Source organism: Apteryx mantelli, chromosome 1 (genome assembly GCF_036417845.1).
Source record: "Apteryx mantelli isolate bAptMan1 chromosome 1, bAptMan1.hap1, whole genome shotgun sequence".
NCBI classification, from domain to species: Eukaryota; Metazoa; Chordata; class Aves; order Apterygiformes; family Apterygidae; genus Apteryx; species Apteryx mantelli.
In genome coordinates this window covers 5,573,478-5,592,968 of record NC_089978.1, presented here as the reverse complement: position 1 = coordinate 5,592,968, position 19,491 = coordinate 5,573,478, and the positions used below count along the sequence as shown (strand labels likewise).

Genomic DNA, 19,491 nt, shown 5'->3' with positions numbered 1-19,491 from the left:
GAAGCACTGAGTTTAAGGGCTGGTCCAGCTACATTGACATGAAGTGGTAAATGGATCCAGCTGTGCTGGCTGAAGGCATTTGTACTAGACGCAGCGAATGACAGAAAGAACGGGACGAAGGTTTCCTCATCCTCTCCAAGAAAACTCAGACAGGCTCCCTCAAATCACCTAGTTAGACTGTTTAAACTACCTGACTGAGCTTGTAGAGCTGCTCAGCCACAGGTGGTCTTCAGAAGGGAGAGCCGGGGAAGGAGAAAGTCTTCATCTGGCACAGCTGTTTGCCGAACATCTGGCTGTAGCATGAGTGGGAGTGCTCGCCCTCAAGATCCATGGGGATTCAATGAGGCTGAAATGAGCATAAAGGAATCTAGCTTTCCTCTGGCCCAAGTGCCACACCATGGACCTGAGCTGAAGCCCATGAAGTCCTGCGGGAGTCATCCCCGTGTTTTCAGACTGCACATCTAATACAACAAAGCCTTCATTCTGATGAGACAGCAGTCCGGCCCTCATTTTTCCTTCCAGAGACAATTACACGTGGCATTAGTTCTCACTACAGCAGTGAAATCCAATAAAACGTCTTTTGGCTGGTGGGAACACAATGTATCTGAAAGGCACCAGGAGAGGAGGCAGCAGAGTTTTGTGGCTGCTGCAATGAATGTTTTTTTTCTGGGTCAGAAACTGTTTTAGAAAAACAGCAGTAACTCTTATCGTCAGGGAGGTCCGCAAAGGCACCATGCAGAGGCAGAGAGGGTGGCTGCCCCAGGTGGCGGAGACAGCTGCCTGCAGCGGAGGTTGCACAGCTCTGAAGCCGTTCCCCCATCCTAGGATCCTGCTGCTTGACGATATTGAGTCTGGTGGTCCAGTTTCCCTATCTTCCCAGTAAATTTGTGCCTGGATAGAGTAGTTCTCTTTCAACAAGCTTATATTAGGACTTACCCACTAACACCAGACTGTGTGGGTTAGCATTTTCTCTGCCAAATACCAAATGCCTGGGGCTTTCCATTGCTAGCATACAGACCAAAGAGAGGTAGAGAAGCTGTGGGTCTCGTATCAGTGATAAAAGAGGAAGCAGTGGTAGCATTGTTGGCCTCTCTGGCAGTATTTCATCCTGTTTTTCCCCTGAAGGTCCTAGATTTAGAAGCCTAGTTACTGTATTTTTTTTTAATGTGACTTCTCAGCCATGAAGGAGTACTCGAAGGCTTGACTCCTGAAGGTTGAAAAGCAGCAAGCCAAGTAACAAGAACCAGTGCTGAATGTGTTTTCATTCACGTGGTGGTTCATGTGATTCCAAGATTTGATCCTCTTCCAGACCTCTCACCGACGTATACCTGTTTCTTAGTCCATGGGTGTAGAGTGGCTTCAAAGAAATGGCTTGGCGTTGATAGGAGGAAGCTAATGGAATATTTTCTACCTGGAGCTAGAATAAATGTTCACGAGTTTGTTTTCCAATGATTTGGCTGGTCCAGCTTCAGGAGATGGATTAGCAAATTATTACTGGTGCCTGGTTAAATTGTTTTTTTCCTCCCTGATGGGTGCAGCTCCATAGTGTGCATATTTTCTTTCATCTAAGAACAGCTGTTTCAAAGAGAAGTTAGTGATTGTTTTCCCAATGAAACCAAAAGCTGAAAGCCAGCCCTGCACATCGTCTTGCTGAACAATTTGCTGTTCCAGTGCATTTGGAAGATTGCACTGAACTTGGTTTCCTGGCACCAGCAGCCAGTTTGAGAATTAGCACAAAGCTAATTAGGTTACAAATCTCAGATACACAAACAAAGGCTATTTTTAAGTCTTTGAGAAGTGCAGTGCAAGTAGGATTATTCAGAGAAACAATCGTGGAGACTTCTTTTCCTTATTTCAGCCACCAAGTTCTCCAAAAGCCAGTCTGAACACTGTGATGGACTATCCAAAAAGCAAGCCAATGGTATGAGGTGAGCCCACTTACGAGTGTGCGTCACTCTCTGTGCTGGATGGACTCATAAGTACTGAGCCTTGGACCACTGATAACAGAGGAAGCTTCCTTACTTAAAGTTACAGGAGAGTGTACTTCCAAAACAGGAAGTCTGACTCTGGATGCACCAGCAGACACAAAGGCATTTCCCAGTGCACTGCACAACAGACTCATCCCACATCCTCTGCAAGAGGGGAGTTACACTCTTATGGGGCTATTTGCTGTCATTTTGCACAATGCACCCCCACAAATACAAGGCAAGGGCGCTCCTGTAAATTGTTTCCAGTGTGTACGTAGCATGGACAAAACCTTCTTGTGCGCAGCCAAGCTCAGCTGGGCTACCACGGCAGTGCTGATAAACGCGAGCTGATGTCAGTCCATTGCGAAGGGCACATCTTTGTTAGGAATACGCACCCAAACGTGGAGGTTCGTGGCCACGGTTTCCTTTGGCTGGGATAACACACCAGCTGCCAAAGCAAATACGAGGCCGGATTGATTTTACCTCTCCGAGTTTCTCATGTTGTTGTACCAGGGTTGTCCTGGCAGCCCTGGAATCCTAATGCGATTAGGTTGCTGAGATCTAGCACATGCCCCATCACCAACAACGTGGGAGCTCAGCATCAGCCGAACTTCAGGGAAGCCTCACGGGGCCCATCGTCCCCTCCTGGCTAGTGTCACAGAGGTACCCGGTACGCAGTCCGCCTTGCTGGCTCTCTCATGTTATTAAAGATGTTTGTGGCTGTCAGCTGTTCCTTGTTATAGAAGTCATGTGCTTACTCATGACCCAACCTCTCATAATCATATGACCCCAAAAGCTGGTGCTTTTTTTTTTTTTTTTTTAAGGCAAATCTTATCAAACAAACATCTGTTCATGGCCAGGGCAGGATGGTGGGGATCATTTTCCCTCCTGTTGCATCCTTGGTGCAAACCGAGGTCTGCGTCATGTAATTCAGGAGTATCTGCAGTACTTCACATCACCCTGGTGATCCCTGTGGGCTGTATCCAGCCCATGTTGTTCACTGGCCTCTCATTTTCCATTATAAATGTTTTTGGAGAGTTTGTTTTCGCTCCTTGCAGTTTTTGATAGATAAAACTGACATTCTATTCAACAACAACTCCCCCCTCAAAAAAAAAAACATGTGAACCGCAGGAATTAAACAAAACCCGCTCTACTTGACTTGGCACCGGACCGCGGAGCTATCTCCAGCAGATCCATTATCACTGCATGCTGTGCTCTCAGTGTACCGCAAGCTCAACACCAAGTTTTATCTATCGCAAACACAGTCGTTCTCCTTCATGCATGGCTGGCGGAAATGGGTTTAGCGCAAGTAGCCGAAGGTGAGAAACCACACAAGAAGGTCAAAGCAGGTCAAGCCCCCAGTTCATATTAGATAGGGGCTCACTCTGGCTTTCATCCAGGCCGTGGAAGGGGAGCTCCCATCAGCAGACATGACCTCACATCGCAGCAAGGACCAGAGAAATGGTTCGGGGGAAGTATCCACAAACGTGACAACCTGGCTGTGTCTGAAGGTGACGAAGGAGTCCTGGGCTGAACCATAAACACTGGGACATGTGGGAATCGGTTTGGTTAGAGGCTCTGATGTTCTCCTGTCCCAGCTCCTGTTCAGGGCAGGGAAGACCATCGGGAAGTTTTTTACAACAGCAGCCGGAGATTGGGGAACCTGTGGTGTGCTCTTCCTCGCCTCAGGTCCCACGGGCTGAGCTGGGTGACTGGGGCACGGCGTGTGTCCCCATAATGTCCCCATGGGTGCTGCCTAGGAGCTCTCCCCCGATGGGCATGTCTCCAGCTGCAGTGCTCCATTTACTTGGTGCAACACAAGCAGATGTTTTAGACCGAGGTCCAGGCAGTTAACGAGATCTTAGCAAGCTACCGAACCAAGCCAATACCTCAGACTTTGCATTTGGAGACCCCCTTTGCCACAAATCCCTTCCTCCAGCCTCTCTTGATCCCGAAATAGTGTCAGGTCTTGAACTAATCCTGAGAAGCACCTGTGTCTCTCCCCCACCTCCAACAGGAGCTTGCACAAATGACTTAGACCAGGGAACAATTTTTTTAAAAGCTACACTTAGATGAATCCCTCCCTTCCTCCTGCCACAGGAGCTGAGATCAGCCCTTTGTAAGGTCTTATAAAGGGGATTTCCTCGCCCTCTGACTCCCTCCCCCAGGCACAGGGAGTCCGACGACAGTGCAGAGCCAGCCGCAAAAGCTTTCCAGCTGGGTAAGCTCCAGCCTGCAGGATGGATATCCCTTAGATAGGCACAATTCTCCATATAGTATGTAAGCTGTAACGTGCAGCACTTTATCTTTGTAGCTACTCCTGCCTCCTGCACCGAGGGCTGTGGGCTGCCAGCTGCATTTGGGGCTGCTTGGGCTAAGAGGATGGGGCAACACTAAGGGGCTCTTTCACTCTATTCATGGTATCCACACAGTTGGCCTGAAATTTCCTTTTGGGGCACCGAACCTCTGTGTCACCCTTCTTGGAAAGGCCCGGCTCAAACCCCCATGTTGACTTAGCTGTTGGACCAAACCAGAAGGTATCTCATGAGCTGGCTTGCCTTAGGGATAACTTCACAGCCTCAAAAGCCCCATTTGTTTTACGCCGCTGAAAACTTCAGCTCAGGTTGCAGATTAATTCCTGCTCTCCCCCATCAACAGCTGGGCCAAGGCGTTTTCCGCAAACACATGTGCTGCTTGGCAGAGGAGAGCCGATGTGCAAAACAGCCCTCCACGCGGTTGCACTCAGCCAGCTCGTTCCTCTGTGCAAAGCAGGTGTTCGCACAGGGGAGGAGAAGAGGGGGGACAGCTAAACACTGGTGCAGGGAGCAGCCGGGGCTCGAGAGTGACATTTATTTTCCAGTTTGCTTAAAACAGCATAAAGCCCTGAGGCCATTCTCAGGGGCAGCCTCGACAGGGGCGGTTTTGCCTAGTGAAGCAGGGCTGGAGGGCCACTGGCCAGCAGAGCTCTTAAGAATCAATAACCTTTTCTTTGCTAAGGAATTTCCTATGTACCAAAGAGCAGAAGATGCTGAAAACAAATGAAGTCTGGATTCTCCACGGGTCTTCCTGGCATTATTCCTGATATTTAAAAAACCAAAACAGTTTCCCATTGGCTTTATTAGCCCTTCTATACTGGCATTTAAACAGAGATAGGATCAACGTGCTCTGTGTCTGTAACTGCTCATTATAATGCTCTCAGGGGTTCTCTGAAGGGCAGGATACCTAGGACGCTGTACTCAAAGAACTTGGGTTCCTGTGAGTTGCTGGAATGCATTTCAGCATAGCTATGGCCAGTAATTCCTTCCCACAAATTATCTCGTGTCAAGGAGCAAAGGGTATTCAGGTCATGAGAGGTGCAGCTGAGCTTTACCATGGGAGCAGGGTTTCTCTAAGCTTCAGCCTCAGGACTAGCACTTCTTGAAGTCATATGAACCTTAGGCCATAATGGTATTTCAGTACTTAACTCTCCTGGATAATCAGTGAGATTTGAGTACTAAACTCCTAAACTGATCTGGGTCTGTACACCTCTTGCTGTGACGTACCAAGCAGTGTCCTAGACCTTCCTGGGCAGAAAGTTTTTGTGTTTATTTGTGTCACCTTGTGTGTGTTAGTGCTTTCTTGGCCCTGCATGACTTGAGCTATGGGAGGCACTGAGATGGGCTGGGCACAGCCCCATGTGTTCATGCTTTCGCTCTTCTTGGTTTCAGGCATGGAAGAAACGCTGGTTTGTCCTGCGCAGCGGTCGGATGAGTGGTGACCCTGATGTCCTAGAATACTACAAAAATGACCACTCCAAGAAACCCTTGCGTGTGATCAACCTCAACTTCTGTGAGCAAGTGGATGCAGGACTGACCTTCAACAAGAAGGAGCTGCAAGACAGCTATATCTTTGACATCAAGACGAGTGACAGGACCTTCTACCTGGTGGCCGAGACGGAGGACGACATGAACAAGTGGGTTCGCAGCATATGCCAAATCTGTGGCTTCAACCAGTCCGAGGAGAATACAGGTACCGTGAAAGCTATGTCCGCAGTCAACAACATCTCCCGTGTTGGTCTTCCTTGGTGGGTTCGACTCTTCTGTCAGATCAGATATCAGGGAGGGGAGCTGCAGCCTGGTGTGATGCTGGAGTAGTCCCTGGAAAGCCTTCAGGAGGATTTCCTACCTTTGACATCCAAAGAGGAGTAGCTGTTGACCATGCAAGCCACCTAATTCATCTTTTTCCATAACTGTAGGCCTCTGAGTCTGTTAAAATTAGTTGGTAGGGTTTGTTTGTTTGTTTGTTTGTTTGTTTTTTAACTGCAGCCTTTGTCCTCACCATGGAAGTCCCCTCATGAGCTGTGAGAATCAGCAGTGAAAATCCCCCTCTTTCAGCAGTGTCAATCTCTCAAGCGGGGTGGAGGGAAGAAGTATTACTGGGACTAGGTCCTTCACCCCTGCTGCGGTTGTGTTCCCTGCCAGCAGGCTCTTGGGTGAAGGATATACCACTTCCTCCCCACCTGTATCCATGTCTGCTCATGGGACCCACTGAGAAACTCCTGAAAGGGAAGAGGTAGATGCCAGGGTAGTTTTGCACAGCAGGAGAGTTGGAGTGACCTGTTCTACTGGTAGTCCTCCACCATCAACACCTGCTGTGCTTTGGCAAGCTGCTGCGTTGAGTCATGGTGAGCTGCCTCTGCTTCCCTGGCAGGGCGGGGAGATGTGCACTGCCTACCCCTCTCCAGGTGAACAAGGATGTTCCTTGGAAATAATGTCACCAGGTGACATCTACAGCTCAGCAAAGGCTCCCCAGAGCTGTTCAGGCTGAGACAGGGGCACCTTGAAGGGCCACCTAAGTCCCGGCTGGAATGGGATGGGGCTGAGAGGATCAAGGGCAGGAGTGCAGCACTGTGGTTGACTGCTGGTCCTGTCACCATTGACATCAGCTGTGGGACTCCTAGCTCTATCTAATCCATAGCCATGCGGTGCAGCTGTAGGGCTTTCCTGCAGTAATAGTAATGAATGTCGGGTCTGAGGAGTTCAGCTGGCAGCCGGAGCTGTAAAACCAGCTAAACGGAAGAGGAGGCATGGTTCCCTTCACAAACCATAGTGCCTGGCTTCTGCCGCCAGATGATGTGGCTAAAAGATAGGGTCAGCGGCAAACTAAAAGTCTTCTTTTTCTTTTAAACACTTTATTGTGTTCATCCTTTCAACTTGCAGAGTTTCCCCCTTCTCTCCTCTCCTTTTGTTACTTTTCTCCCATGTCATCCCCAGAAGGTCTTCCCACAGCAAAGACAAGTAAAGCACCTACAGGAAGGAGACCCCAGTCCTGTGTAGGGAAGACTCACAGATGCCGGCTACATAAACCTCCCAATAATAATGTCCAACTTTAATTTGTTTTGGTCAATAGTGGAGCAGCTGCAATCTGCACAAGCTGAAACCCTGCCAAAAGATTGTCAGGCAGGACAGCAAACAAAGCATCACAATAGCGCGAATTCAATCTTCAGCGATTGACGCATTAAACGGGACGTCACCTTGGCAATGACTGTACAAGTGGTATAAAGAATCCCTGATAATGCTGTGAGCATAATCTTGCAGACAAAGGTCAGGCTAAATAAATTACATCCAGTTCCGATGTCAGTATCGCAATCATCAAGGGTCAGCTAAATTGCAGACACCTTTTTAAGAGCTGTTTTGTTGCAGGACTTTTCATTTTGCTTGCATTCAGCTGGTGGAACTTTTTCTTCCAATTTAGTAAAATGAGCTCCCAGCCCAGAGAAAACAGGATCAATACTGGACTTAAGTGAAATATAAGCCAGGGCATCATAAGGAAAAACAATCTCACGCTTGCAAGTATATTTGTCCCAAAGGGAACATAGGATTTGTTAGGCTGCAGAGATCCAAACTCTATTCCCTGTAGGACCATGAAGTGACATCAGCAAAAGAGGAACAAAAATCCCTATTTGTAACAAAATCACAGCTCATTAACACTGTAGGGAAAGTACCCTCTTGAAACAGTACCCGACTGCCAAAGCACAATTTTCCGAGTCAGCTGAGAAAAGGCCTGCGATGGTCTGCGACAGTAAACACAGCAGATGCCTCCAGATGCTGGAGAAAGAGATCAGAGAGCACCCATGAATTATTCAGGGCTAGTGCTTCACTTTGGTGCTCAGCAAATTGGTAACTCCACAGTCACCTCTGGAAGGCACCTTTTCTTCAGCATCACTGCTAAGTAGGGGCAGCATGTGGGACCACTGTAGTACACCTGAGACAGCCCCAGTCCTCGTTCTGAGCTTCCATCCATCTTCCAAAGTGTTTGTGTTCGGTTGGGAAGGACCCATGGCCCAAGGCTGTGCAGAGAATTTGCAGGATCATTGCAGTGTGATGGGTATTAGGAGTCTTGTCCATGTTATCATACATGATCCCATAACATCCTTCCTGATGGATCAGCTCTAGTGAGAATTGAAACAGTCATAGCAATATTTGCAGCTCTGTAACTACCATACTCCCCCCTCACCACTCCTCACAGCCGTGGGGTGATGGGCAGGGGAGGATAAGGGATTTGCAGAGAACAAGGCAGTTCTCAGGTAGAAACAGAGCCCAGGCCTTCTGGCATTTCTATTTTACACCTTCGCCCCCTCTTCCTCAACCTCTTCTGTGCTTGATGCTGTACAGTCTGTGACTTGGAGAATTTGCAGTCTCTGTATAAATGAGTCAGTAATTTGGATGCATCAAAAAGGGGAGGAAAAGGTAATCATCATGGGCAGGAATAGCTCTCCATGCTAATTGTAGCAATTAATTAACTAACCTCACTCTCCCAGCAGACAGTCAGTGTGGCGGAACGAGATCAGAAGCTGCCGGGGAAGCTACTGTACACATTTTTCTGGTTGTTCTTGTTCTGAGGGAAGTAGGGTGCGTGACTATATTATGCTGACCTGAAAGCATACCTGGGGTCTGGATCCAAAGCTAGGGTGTATCCAGCTGGATCATTAGTATCCCAGCTGGGAATGTGCTACATCATCAGCAAAGACATCTACTAAAGCCGTGATCATATGATGGATTACCTGCTGCTTCATGGGTTACCCCGTGTCAGCGGAGCCACAGCGACTGAGCATGAGTTTGCTTTTAGCCTACCGGTCGTGGAGCAAAAATTCACTTGCATTCATGGTAGTCTGTACTACCATGCAAGTATATTTCTTCCCATTTGGGGCCAGCTAAGAGCGCATGCAGGTTGTCACTGTAGCCTAGGTGGCAGGCAGAGACCTGTTCAGGTGTGACAGCTTTTTGGCTTTGGTCATGTCACCAGTCCCTACAGCACGAGGGCAGATCCAGGTCTCCACTACCTTAATGTTACGTGAGATCAGAAGAATGGCCCAGCCATTAATTTGTGCACGCTGTCAAAGGCCTTGACTGTAATCAATGGGAAAGTACTTGGAGCAGAAGCTCTCTGGGCTGAAATGAGTGACTGTAGCATTTGTTCGTTGTGCAGGTTTCACCAGCTCCCCTGGACAGGAGAAGAAAACACAGGGTTTCAATTGCTTTTTAGTACAACTAGCAAGAAAATAGACAAACTGAAAGTGGCTGCACACATCAAAAGTATCATAAAAACTGTCCTGCGTGGCAGCAAACCCTCCACCCAGGCAACCAGCAAAATACCGCACAGATGTCACTTAGGCTCAGTTTTCAAAGGTGGCCTGAAAAAAAAGAGCAAAATGAATTTGTGCCCTTTGATGCTTCTTTCTGTGGTGTGTTTGCAGTTTGATGGGAGATTGTAAATTTTCTGTTGCATGAGGCTTGTTTTTTACATTAGACATGCATGTCCTGTCTAGACTGGAGGACTCTAAGGATTAAGAAATAGGATGGAGTTTAGGGTAGTTCAGCATGTTGCTACATTTAGCTGAACTGCTGTAATAGTTAGTCCCTGACTGCATTACGCATCTTGTTCATCAAAAGGAACCTCATTTCAACCTCAGGGAGACAAATTTAAGTGAAGCCACAGGTAGCATTGGCTATCCAAGCACAGCCAATGAGCAGTCACCCACCAGAGTCACTGGAGCTTCATCCTGTGTCCCAGCCTGAAGATAATTGGAGAACAACGAAGTAGGGAAATCACATTTGCCTAGAAAGGGGAAATTAAATTCACTCTAAGCTGTTTACTCAGACTGCTGTAAAGCTCTTTGTTTCTGCTAACACCTATTTACTTTGATAACTAATTAACATTTTGCAAAAAGAAAAAGGAGCCTTGCAGAATCTCATCTCCTCCGTAGGTTTGGGTAAGTTGACAGGACTCAAGGAAGGCAGACTTGCTTCTGGCTTCACCCACAAAAGCCCAGACTGCACAGTACTGATTTTACAGCCAACTTGTCTACACACGCATGCAATTTGCACTGGTTGCACTTCAATCAGTTCAAATACAATATAGGCCTTGTTGACATGAGGATATTTGCCAGACTCTGTTTGCAAGAGTGGAGGGAAGCCGATCTTACAACACTCTCTTTAATCCAAACCATGGTCCTTTCTCCAGCTGGTGGCCAGGAATGTGGCAAAAGGCAACAACCCACCAAGTTTTGCCTGCTCTTATCAGCTCAAGATTGGAGCTTAATTTAGGGTGGGAGTCAGGCTCACTTTGCCCCCTTTCTGGACTGACGGTAGGTAGGTGTGTGAAAGTGTATGTGTGTGTGTTAACGAACCTGCATACCTGTAAGGTGTGGCCTGGAGAAAGACATCATCTTTGGTCTCCATTGGGTGGTGGCCTCTTCTTGGTGTTGGCCTTGCACCAGCACTGGTCTTGCTTCGTGAGGGCCAGTTGCCCTAGTTTGTTTGAACATTGCTTTTTGCTACATGCTCAGAGGGTTCCCAGGGACCCTTAGCATGGACTGATGAAGAAATACAAGCTCATGATTATTTTGTTATATTTCTAACCATCTGTATTTTCCCTGCCCTAGTGGGCAGGCAGCCAGGTCTCAGCTGTGAACTGTATTTTCTCATATGCTTTGTTTGTTGGGGAAAAAAAAATCCTGCTAAACATATTTCATGTGCCATTAACCCTTTCTGGTGCCAACACAGGCTTCAACAAAAACTCAGCCATGTTATATTTCCCATACAACTTAGAGATGAAGCTATGGGAGTGTATAATTTAATTTCTCTTGGAAAAATGTGCATCCCTTCTGGCAAGTGAGCACAGGAGCATGTCCTTGGAACAGTCCTGTGCACAGGTTACTTATTTAGGAGATGTAGGTACCTCTCCGAGCTCTGCCTGGATTTACTGTGTGACCTTGGTACCTCCCTGAGGCTCTTTCTATTCCCATCTCTTTGGACCATGTTCTCTGTGTGGCACAGGTTTTCCGGGGCTCATCTGCCAACACTCTTACTGTGGATTTGTGCTAGTAAACAGTGTCACGATCTCAGCTGGGCCTTTTGTGCAGCAGTAAAAATCAAAACAGAAACAGTAGTAATATGTTAATGGATGCGTAAATGTCCTTACTCCAAACTGAAGGCTCCCATCCCTCGGAGAGGATGAGTGGGGCGTGGGAAAAGTGATAAGATGCAGCTTTTGCCCTGATGGGTTGAATTTGGCAGCGGTGGCCTCTCCCACCCGGCACGAGCACGTTCATCTCCAGCCAGAAACGCATTGTTGTGATATTTTTCAATCCCCGCTTTTATTTCATGATCATGTTGTACAGCTGATTTCAGGGCCATGGATTTTCACTCACCCGCGTCCTTCTCCCAAAGCAGAGGCTCACGGTAGCGCCCGGGTTTGAAGGCAGAAACTTTGGCAGAAGAGGAGCAGAAGGACATGCTCGGCACGGGAGCGCTTTGCCGCCCGCCTCGTGCTGGAGGCTCACTCCAGGCTTTCTGCGGAGTCGCATACCTATTGCTCCATCTCTGTGGCTCGGTGCTGACATTTTAAATCACGGGCCAGATCAATCACCCGCACTCCCGATGTTTTTACTGTCTCCTGACGAATGCAAGTCAGGGATGAGCATTAATGTTTGATGGAGACCTGAGCATCTTTCTGCTGGCACCGCCAGCAGCAAGAGGAAGATTGAAGGGCTGATGATTTCCCAGCTGGCCAAAGGAGAGGGGAATCTCCTTCTTCCTTCAAGTCAGCCAAGTCGCTTGCACCAGCAGTTTGCCGGCTCATCCCCCAGACGCCAGCAACTCTCGGTGCATGTGGACGCTTCCGTGACTGTGTTCAGCTGTTCCCTCTGCCGGGGAGCTCCCAGGTGCTGTCTTTCAAATTTTTCCAGTAGCCAGCAAGAGGTCCAGGCTGAAACACCTCTAACAGATGCATCCTTGCTCTGCTGACAGGAGTTTCTCCAGCTTAGGAGGCAGTTCATTTCCATTCAGCAGAGCCTGTCACATCAGTGGCTCCTAGGACCTGTTCCCAAGCTCTCTGCTGCTGATATCTTTGGCATGAAACTGCACAGCCTCCCCATCCCCTCCACTGGTTACCCCTTTCCAGCCCATCAGAACAGATTTATCACTTTAGTACCCATCTGACCTGCCTGGTCTGTGGGTCCCACGTGGGTCACTAGCCCACTGCTCCCCAGCCCATGCATTTCTTCCATGCCACCCACTTACCCAGACGGCTTGCTAGCCCATGCCACAGATCTCATTTGGCTGCTGTTGCTCCCTCCTCTCTTATTCCCCAAAATGTGTTTGTCCCGGTGTCAGGCTAACTATGTCTTTTGCACTGTCAGTTCCCTGAGGTCGGGTTTGCACGAGTGCTTGTACAGCACTTCACACAGGGAGCTTTGCACTGCACATCAGCAAAGGGAGCTACAGATGAGCTGAAGAAAAGACAGAGCAAAGCTACCTCCAAAGACTCTTTCAGAGGATGGGAGCTGCCCAAGAGCTCAGGGAAGAGACTGCAGGTAGCAGGACTAGAGAAAAAGGGAGCAGGATGCCTGAAGGAGGTGAGTGATGGAGATCAGGCAACCAGAGGAGAAGGCTGACCTGCGGTCTGCGTGGAGGGAGGCCTTTGCATGCCATACACCACCTTCCACGAATGTCTTCAAGTCACCTGTGCTCATAATCCCTGCATTCAAGAGCAGAGCTCTGGGGAGACCACACAAGGAAACGGCCCCAGGAGAGCCCTCGCTTTCCTGCTGCTGCCGTGTCTCCTGTTGCCAGGCTGAACTGAAGTGTAGGGGAAATACTAATGACCGCAGCAAGGTCTAGGTACTTCCTTGTTATTGTGCCCGGCACACGCCTGTTTCCTTTCATGCTAGCACTTGCGACGTAGTGCCCTTGTCTAATTGCAAGCCGTGACTGTGTCGGGGAGTATGCAATTGGTGCGGACGGGCTGAGTAATGGAGATGGATTTTCTGGGCAGCGCGTGAGGTGTGTGGAGTCCCTTGTATCCGTGAAAGCACCTGTGTCGCTGATGCTCTGCATTTTGGTATTTTCAGCCAGCACTGCCACCTAAGGGCAGCTGAGAAGGCAGCCAGACACCTCCCGCAGAGCACTGGTCCCTCAAGCTGGGCCAGGACTTGACTCTTCCACTCTTACCATTCACATGGATAGGCCTTGACTTCCTCTTTAACAGCTGATATGGGCCATACTTGAAAATCATCTCAATTGGAGGCCAGTCTTTCTCCCAGCAAGATTATGAATGAATTGAGCTCAACCTGCAGTGTGGATGGAGCAAGTCTGGTTTGGTTCTCTCTATGCATCCCACCTACCCAAGTCTCGTTAACCTTCCCTCATGTCATACCTGCCCTGTTTGAGACTTGGAGGTGGCCAGAGCTGGGAAGGCAAAGTCACGGGGAACTTAGGGGGGCACTGTGGACTTGCAGAGACAGGGCAGGGAGTTCCTGAGCCTTGAGCCCTTCCTCTGGCCCAGCATCCTAAGGCCTGTAAAGATGTAGCCTTTTCCTCCGTGTTCCAGTAAAGAATTTCTGCGCTCAGGGTCATGGAGCTCCTTCTTTTAAAACACCATATTTCAGATCTAGATCCACTGGTTGCACATCTCAAGGATATTTGGATCAGTCTTTTCATCCTTCTCTAACATGTGCTGAGCTTTCCTAACAAGGGAAATATCTCTGGTTGCAGATTTGCTCTGGTGGGACAAAAGTAGATGTCACATTTCAGACCTATGCCTGCCCCAGCCTGCACTGGAATTGATGGGTGAGTTCTAGTGACCCCAGCTTACTTTGGACTAGGCACTTAGCTAAACTTCAGGCACATGCAGATGTCTCCTTATCTGTGAGTCCCAGGTCATCCCTTAGTTATACTGCCTCTTTAAATTTGTTTCAAACTTCCCTGACCCTGGTTTTCCTGAGCTGCAAACAGCAAGTTATTTTAAGATCTGACACTGTTCAGCTTTTATTTCAATGTAAACAATACCGGAGATGGAGTGGTCTTGGCACAAAGGAGCAGCTTGAGAGCGGTTAAGTGCCTGCTGCCTTTTTTCCCCCTCTTTTCCTTTGGAGATGAGCAGAAAGCGATTAACAACCAGGAAATTTGCTTCCTGGAAGAAAGAAACACGGAAGAACGATTGCTGTCTCTGCTGAACTCTACTGAGCTCACCTTGATGTGAATTCCTCTGGCATTTTGGAGAGGGAACCAGCTGAAAGGGTTTGGACAGGACGTGCCGTTGGCAGCCAGACACGTCGTGGTGGTTGTAATCTGTGCACTGCACAGTCCAACAGCTTGGCCCTCCAACAGCCTGGTGTTGGGTGAAAGCTCTCTACTCTCCATCGCTGAGCTCAGCCAGCCCCACTCTGTTCATAAGACATTTGCCTGGAAGCAAAAAACACATCAGTCAATTAACCCAGGTTGATTCTCGGGCGTTTTGCTCTGTTTTGCAGCTGGCCTCCAGTCACTGCAGGGCTATTGTAGATGAGGAGAAGGAGGCACTGAGACAGGCCACAATTCCCTGGGGGCCACCCAGGCAGAACCTGGAATAGAAGTTACGCTTTCTGAGTTGAATCTTGTGTGATAGTCATTAGTTGACATTTTCCTTCTTTATGTCCAGGTCCAAATTCAGATTATACTGAAAGTCTGGATTCGCTGTTGAGAATTAGGATCATCTCTAATTAAATCCATGCAGCCTTTGCAAATAGGACTCTGTGGCGGGGACTACCTATCCTAATACAGATGGGGAGCTTCAGATGTAGACCTCTCCATGTAAGCCCATCACCCACCAGTCCTTTTTAAGTCTGTGAAGAGAAACGAGGCTATCTGAGAAGCATCTTTTCTCATGCTTGAATAGATGTGTGAACTGAGGTGGATTGGTTGCACCCTGAAAATGCCGGTTTCTTTCCTTTGACTCTACAGAGAACCATGACTAGTTAGCTGAGGCATCCACCTTGTAGCTTCCTAAAGCTATGCTGAGAGGAATCTCACCCATCCTCGGATTTCTGTCAAGACTGTCAAGGTATTTGGAGACAGATCTTCAAATGGTGTCATTTGTCATCATTTCATTTATACCACATGAGGATCAGCCCCTGCCATTCTTCCGTGCCTCACTCTTCTTGCTATATTCAGCTCCTGCTACTATACTGTGTTATCGGAAGCACTGCAGGACCAGATTCAACACAGCACTGTTGTGATGGTCACTGTCCTTAAAAACAAAAGCAAATTTCTACCCCGCTTGGGTGCAGAGAAAAGACTGAATCAGGGTAACAGAGGGCTTTAGAAACCAGAAAGCAAGGGAAAAAAATCTTAAGGTATCTACATGATTAGAAAGTCAAACTTCTGGTTTCAGGGGTCTAATGCATGCAGCTGAACATCTGCAGACTGCAATGGTGGATCACCATTTCCTTCAGAATTTAACATTTTGGAATTTAGGAATTTTTAGGGTATTAGAATTTAAACATTTTATTGTGGCTCTGGACATGTTGGAGAGCTGATAGAGGGCTTGAAGAATCCAAAGAATCTGATGGCCTTGCGTTTGCTAGCCCTTATCAGGAACTACTCTGCCACCCCAGGAGAGACCCCAGAAGATTCATGGTAGGAGATTCCGCTCTAACAGTACCCTTCTTGGTATGATTACGGCCCAGAACTGAGATGAACTTTCAGAGGATGTGGCCATTTGTGGGAGCACCCAGGTTTACGACAAAGAATTCTCTTAACTGCAGCAAATAATAAAAACTTCAACCAGCAGGAAAGAAAATTTATGCTCAGCTTTCAGAAAACACCAACAACCAAATACTGCAGTCCTTCTTGACTGTTCCCTAGCAGGCACCCAGAGCAAGGATGTCCTACTGCTCTCTTCTGAGGATGACTATGGAGCTGGAGAACTGGGCCTACTGGGGAAAATCCTCCCCTTTTCTGGCAAAAGTCCCACTGGGTTTGCTGGGACTGGGGCTTCAGACTCTGTGTGTTCAACACAAACACTGAGAGTTAAGATTTGAGCTCAGAGAGGAGGAAGAAACATGAAGTTCAAGAGTGTTTTCATGAGATCAAAAAGCATTTCCCAGTACTTCTTTCAAGCACAGGTTTCCTAGCAGAGGCTGGGAAGCTGCGTTCAAGAGTCTCTCAGCCCTGCCCAGGGACTGTCACCTGGGCCAAGTACCCAGAATCAGAAACCTATTTGAAATAATTCTTCGTCCCATAATTGGCTTTTATTGCTACAAGCCCTGTGCATGTCAGGTCAGCCCCATTAGTTTAATGGGTGCTGAGGAATTTTTGAGATGACTTATTGACCGTGGAAAAATGAGTGCAGCAGACGGTATCAGTATTAGATCAAAAAACAAAACCATGCAAAGCCTTTGAAAACAAAAACATCTGATAGGCTTGGAGCAATGGACTGGAGCAGCAGCACTGTCTGAACGAAACCAAGGGAGGGAGGGAGGGAAGGAGGCATTTTGGGTGTCCGCCAGCTGGGAAGAAACTCACAGTCAAATTCACCTACATTTATATTTCCAAGAAGGGTTGTCCGAAACCTTCTGCGTGCCTCGTCTCCGTGTGGCTGACGTAGCCATGACTCTTTCACCCCTTGATGGGTGCTGAGCAGTTCCCCTGGGGCAGAGCTCGCTGGTGCCCTGTGGGTCCCTTCCTCTCTGAGCCAAGGGCACGGCTCTCCCCAGTTTTGGGGATCATGGAGCTGCACCCTGGTGTCTTCAAAACCATATGGGAACGAGGGCATCAGGAGCGCTGGCGCGTGGGGAGGTGGGTCTGAAAGCGATACCCCACATGCAGGGTCCTGACCCTGGAAATATGGTGGAAGCAGAGTGAGATCTCAAAGGGTAAAGAGGGAGTAAATTCACCTCTCTCTGACTCACATGCTGGTGTAAGATGAGAGCGCACCAAACTGCTAGCTGGCAAACGCAAATCTCTTTCCCGCACCAAAGGCGTTGGCTGGAGATGTCCAGCTCCGGCAGCATGGGTTAGTTAGCACCTTTGCCGAAGGGCAGAGAGAGGCACGAGGGCCAAGCTCCAGCCTTACCTTTCATTGCAGAGGTGTGAAATGCAGCCTGTGCGTGCATGTGAGCGAGTCAGAGAATGGGGGAGAAAATCACATCAAACGCTGAGTCTAATAATTAAGGGTAGCTTTTTACATGGTTACTTTACCCCCCCCCCCCAAGCTGATGTATCTCCTCTTTTTTTCTCTCCATATATTTCATGTTGTTCCTTCTGAACCTTTGATACCAGCCATATTTTAAAACTCCTGAGCTCTGCTTTGTAAAACATGAGATGAAAGCCAGGACAGATTTAAACTCTCATTTCCCAGACCCCAATGCCTGTTTGTTTACCGTTTTGTGTTGCTTTATGATTCCAATTAAAAATAAGCCTGAGTAAAGAGAAAGCTTTCTAAAGCCTTTAAAGCCTCCAAGTGAATGCACATGGAGCAAGCAGGAAGGAGCCGTGAAGCTGTAGATTGCTATGAACTTTCCGTGACACCATTTAGTGTTTGTTTCCAGACTGATTTTTATTTATGAATGCAGTAGCATTTATCACTGATTTTATCTGCAAAGATAACACTTCTTCCCTAGATGGTTTCTATGCTTCGGTTATAATTACTGCATGCTTCTCAAAGCTATTTCTGCATTGTTTAATGTAGTGAAGTGTCAGAGCTGTAACTGTTACAATTTATTACTTGGGCTACACCTGATCCGGGGAATGCAGGAGCACTTCTGGATCCTATGTCCAGGTGTGTGCCCTCACTATATCCCAGCTCCCTCCAGGAATGGCTGAGCACATCTCTCAGGCAACCTTGGGGATGCTCACAGTACAGATACAGCCAAGGAACCAGCCTTGTGCTATTCCAGGGACTGTACAGGCACCAAACGTAAAGGCAGCCTCCGCTTGAAGGAATTTATCTAGATGTAGCATAGACATGTTGGTGCATTTTTTCTTCTACTGCAGCAGCAATTTCTGTAGCCCTTTGAGAAGATGCCCTCGCTACGATGTGCTTCTTCAAACGCTCATATCCCAGCCACGCAGACGCCTCACAGGCACCTCAGGCTTTTGCAGAGGGCAGTGTATCCGGATGTGCTGCTCGTACCGTGTTTGGTTCATTTGATCCCCAGCACTCTGCTCTGCTCTGCAAAGCCTGTGGTGTTCAAAGGACTCCAGATCTAGGATACCCAGAGTACCAAAAGGAGCACCAGTCACTCCCTGGGCCCTCTTTTTCTGTTTCATGGTCTCTATCTGTCCATGACAGTCTGAGCAGTGTGGCTCTGGCCAGCTCCTGCCTGTAGCTATTTGCTGCCAGAGATATCTCAGTGGTGGTACCTGCTCCTTGCAAGCTGTTAAAGAACTTAAATGGGACACTTGGCCACAGTTCCTGAAAAGCTCACTGAAAAATGAGACCGTTGAGGAAAAGGAGATGTCATTCAACTCTCCCATTCCCCCTGTGTTCTCAGCCTGCTTCTTCCTGCTCTGGGAATCAGATCTAGGAGGGAACTGCATTTTCCAACAGGCATCCAAGGAGCACCTTAACTGCTAGTCCATGTTTATGTTCATTTTAAGCCAGGGAGAATTAAGCAAGTACTTATAGTTAAGCATAAGAAAAATATTTCTTGCTTTGAGGGAGGTCGAACACTGTCACAGGTTGCCCAGAGAGACTGTGGAGCCTTCATCCTTGGAGATGTTCAAAACCCAACTGAACATGGCCCTGGGCAACCTGCTCTAGATGACGCTGCTTGAGCAGGAGGATTGGACTAGATGATCTGCGGAGGTCCCTTCCAACCTCACCAATTCTGTGATTCTGTGGGTTTTTTTATGAACTGACACTGCATAGAAATATCAGACTTCAGAGTATGATGAAGCTCTCTGGCATGTCTCGGCCTTTGCTGTGGATTCAGTTCTCTTTTCTATCTCCTGGCTCTCTATCATATGCTGAGGAATGTGTCTGACTTGTTTGCACCTTTGATTGATTTCCACCGTTTACTTTTGTTTATTAAGATGGAAAATAACATTTCACCTAAAAAGTTCATCATTTGGTCTTTCAGCTGCATGTGACCGAATCCCATGCTTGCCAGTGCAGGTCATCTTTGCCAGTTTTTGGTATGATTGCCTTCCATTGTGTTACTGCTAGATATATGAACTGCCCCTGTTCTTGTATGCCATCGCTTTTGAAGTAAGCTTGAGTT

General features: G+C 48.0%; 1 protein-coding gene across 1 annotated transcript in view; it reads left to right on the top strand.

Annotated features, from left to right (window-relative positions):
- The window catches only part of GAB2 (GRB2 associated binding protein 2), a 124,756-nt gene that overhangs the window by 69,515 nt on the left and 35,750 nt on the right, over positions 1-19,491 (top strand). Inside the window, exon 2 of the mRNA XM_067313518.1 lies at positions 5,675-5,975. Coding sequence (XP_067169619.1) covers positions 5,675-5,975 — 301 coding nt within the window. The remainder of the gene's footprint in view (positions 1-5,674; positions 5,976-19,491) is intronic.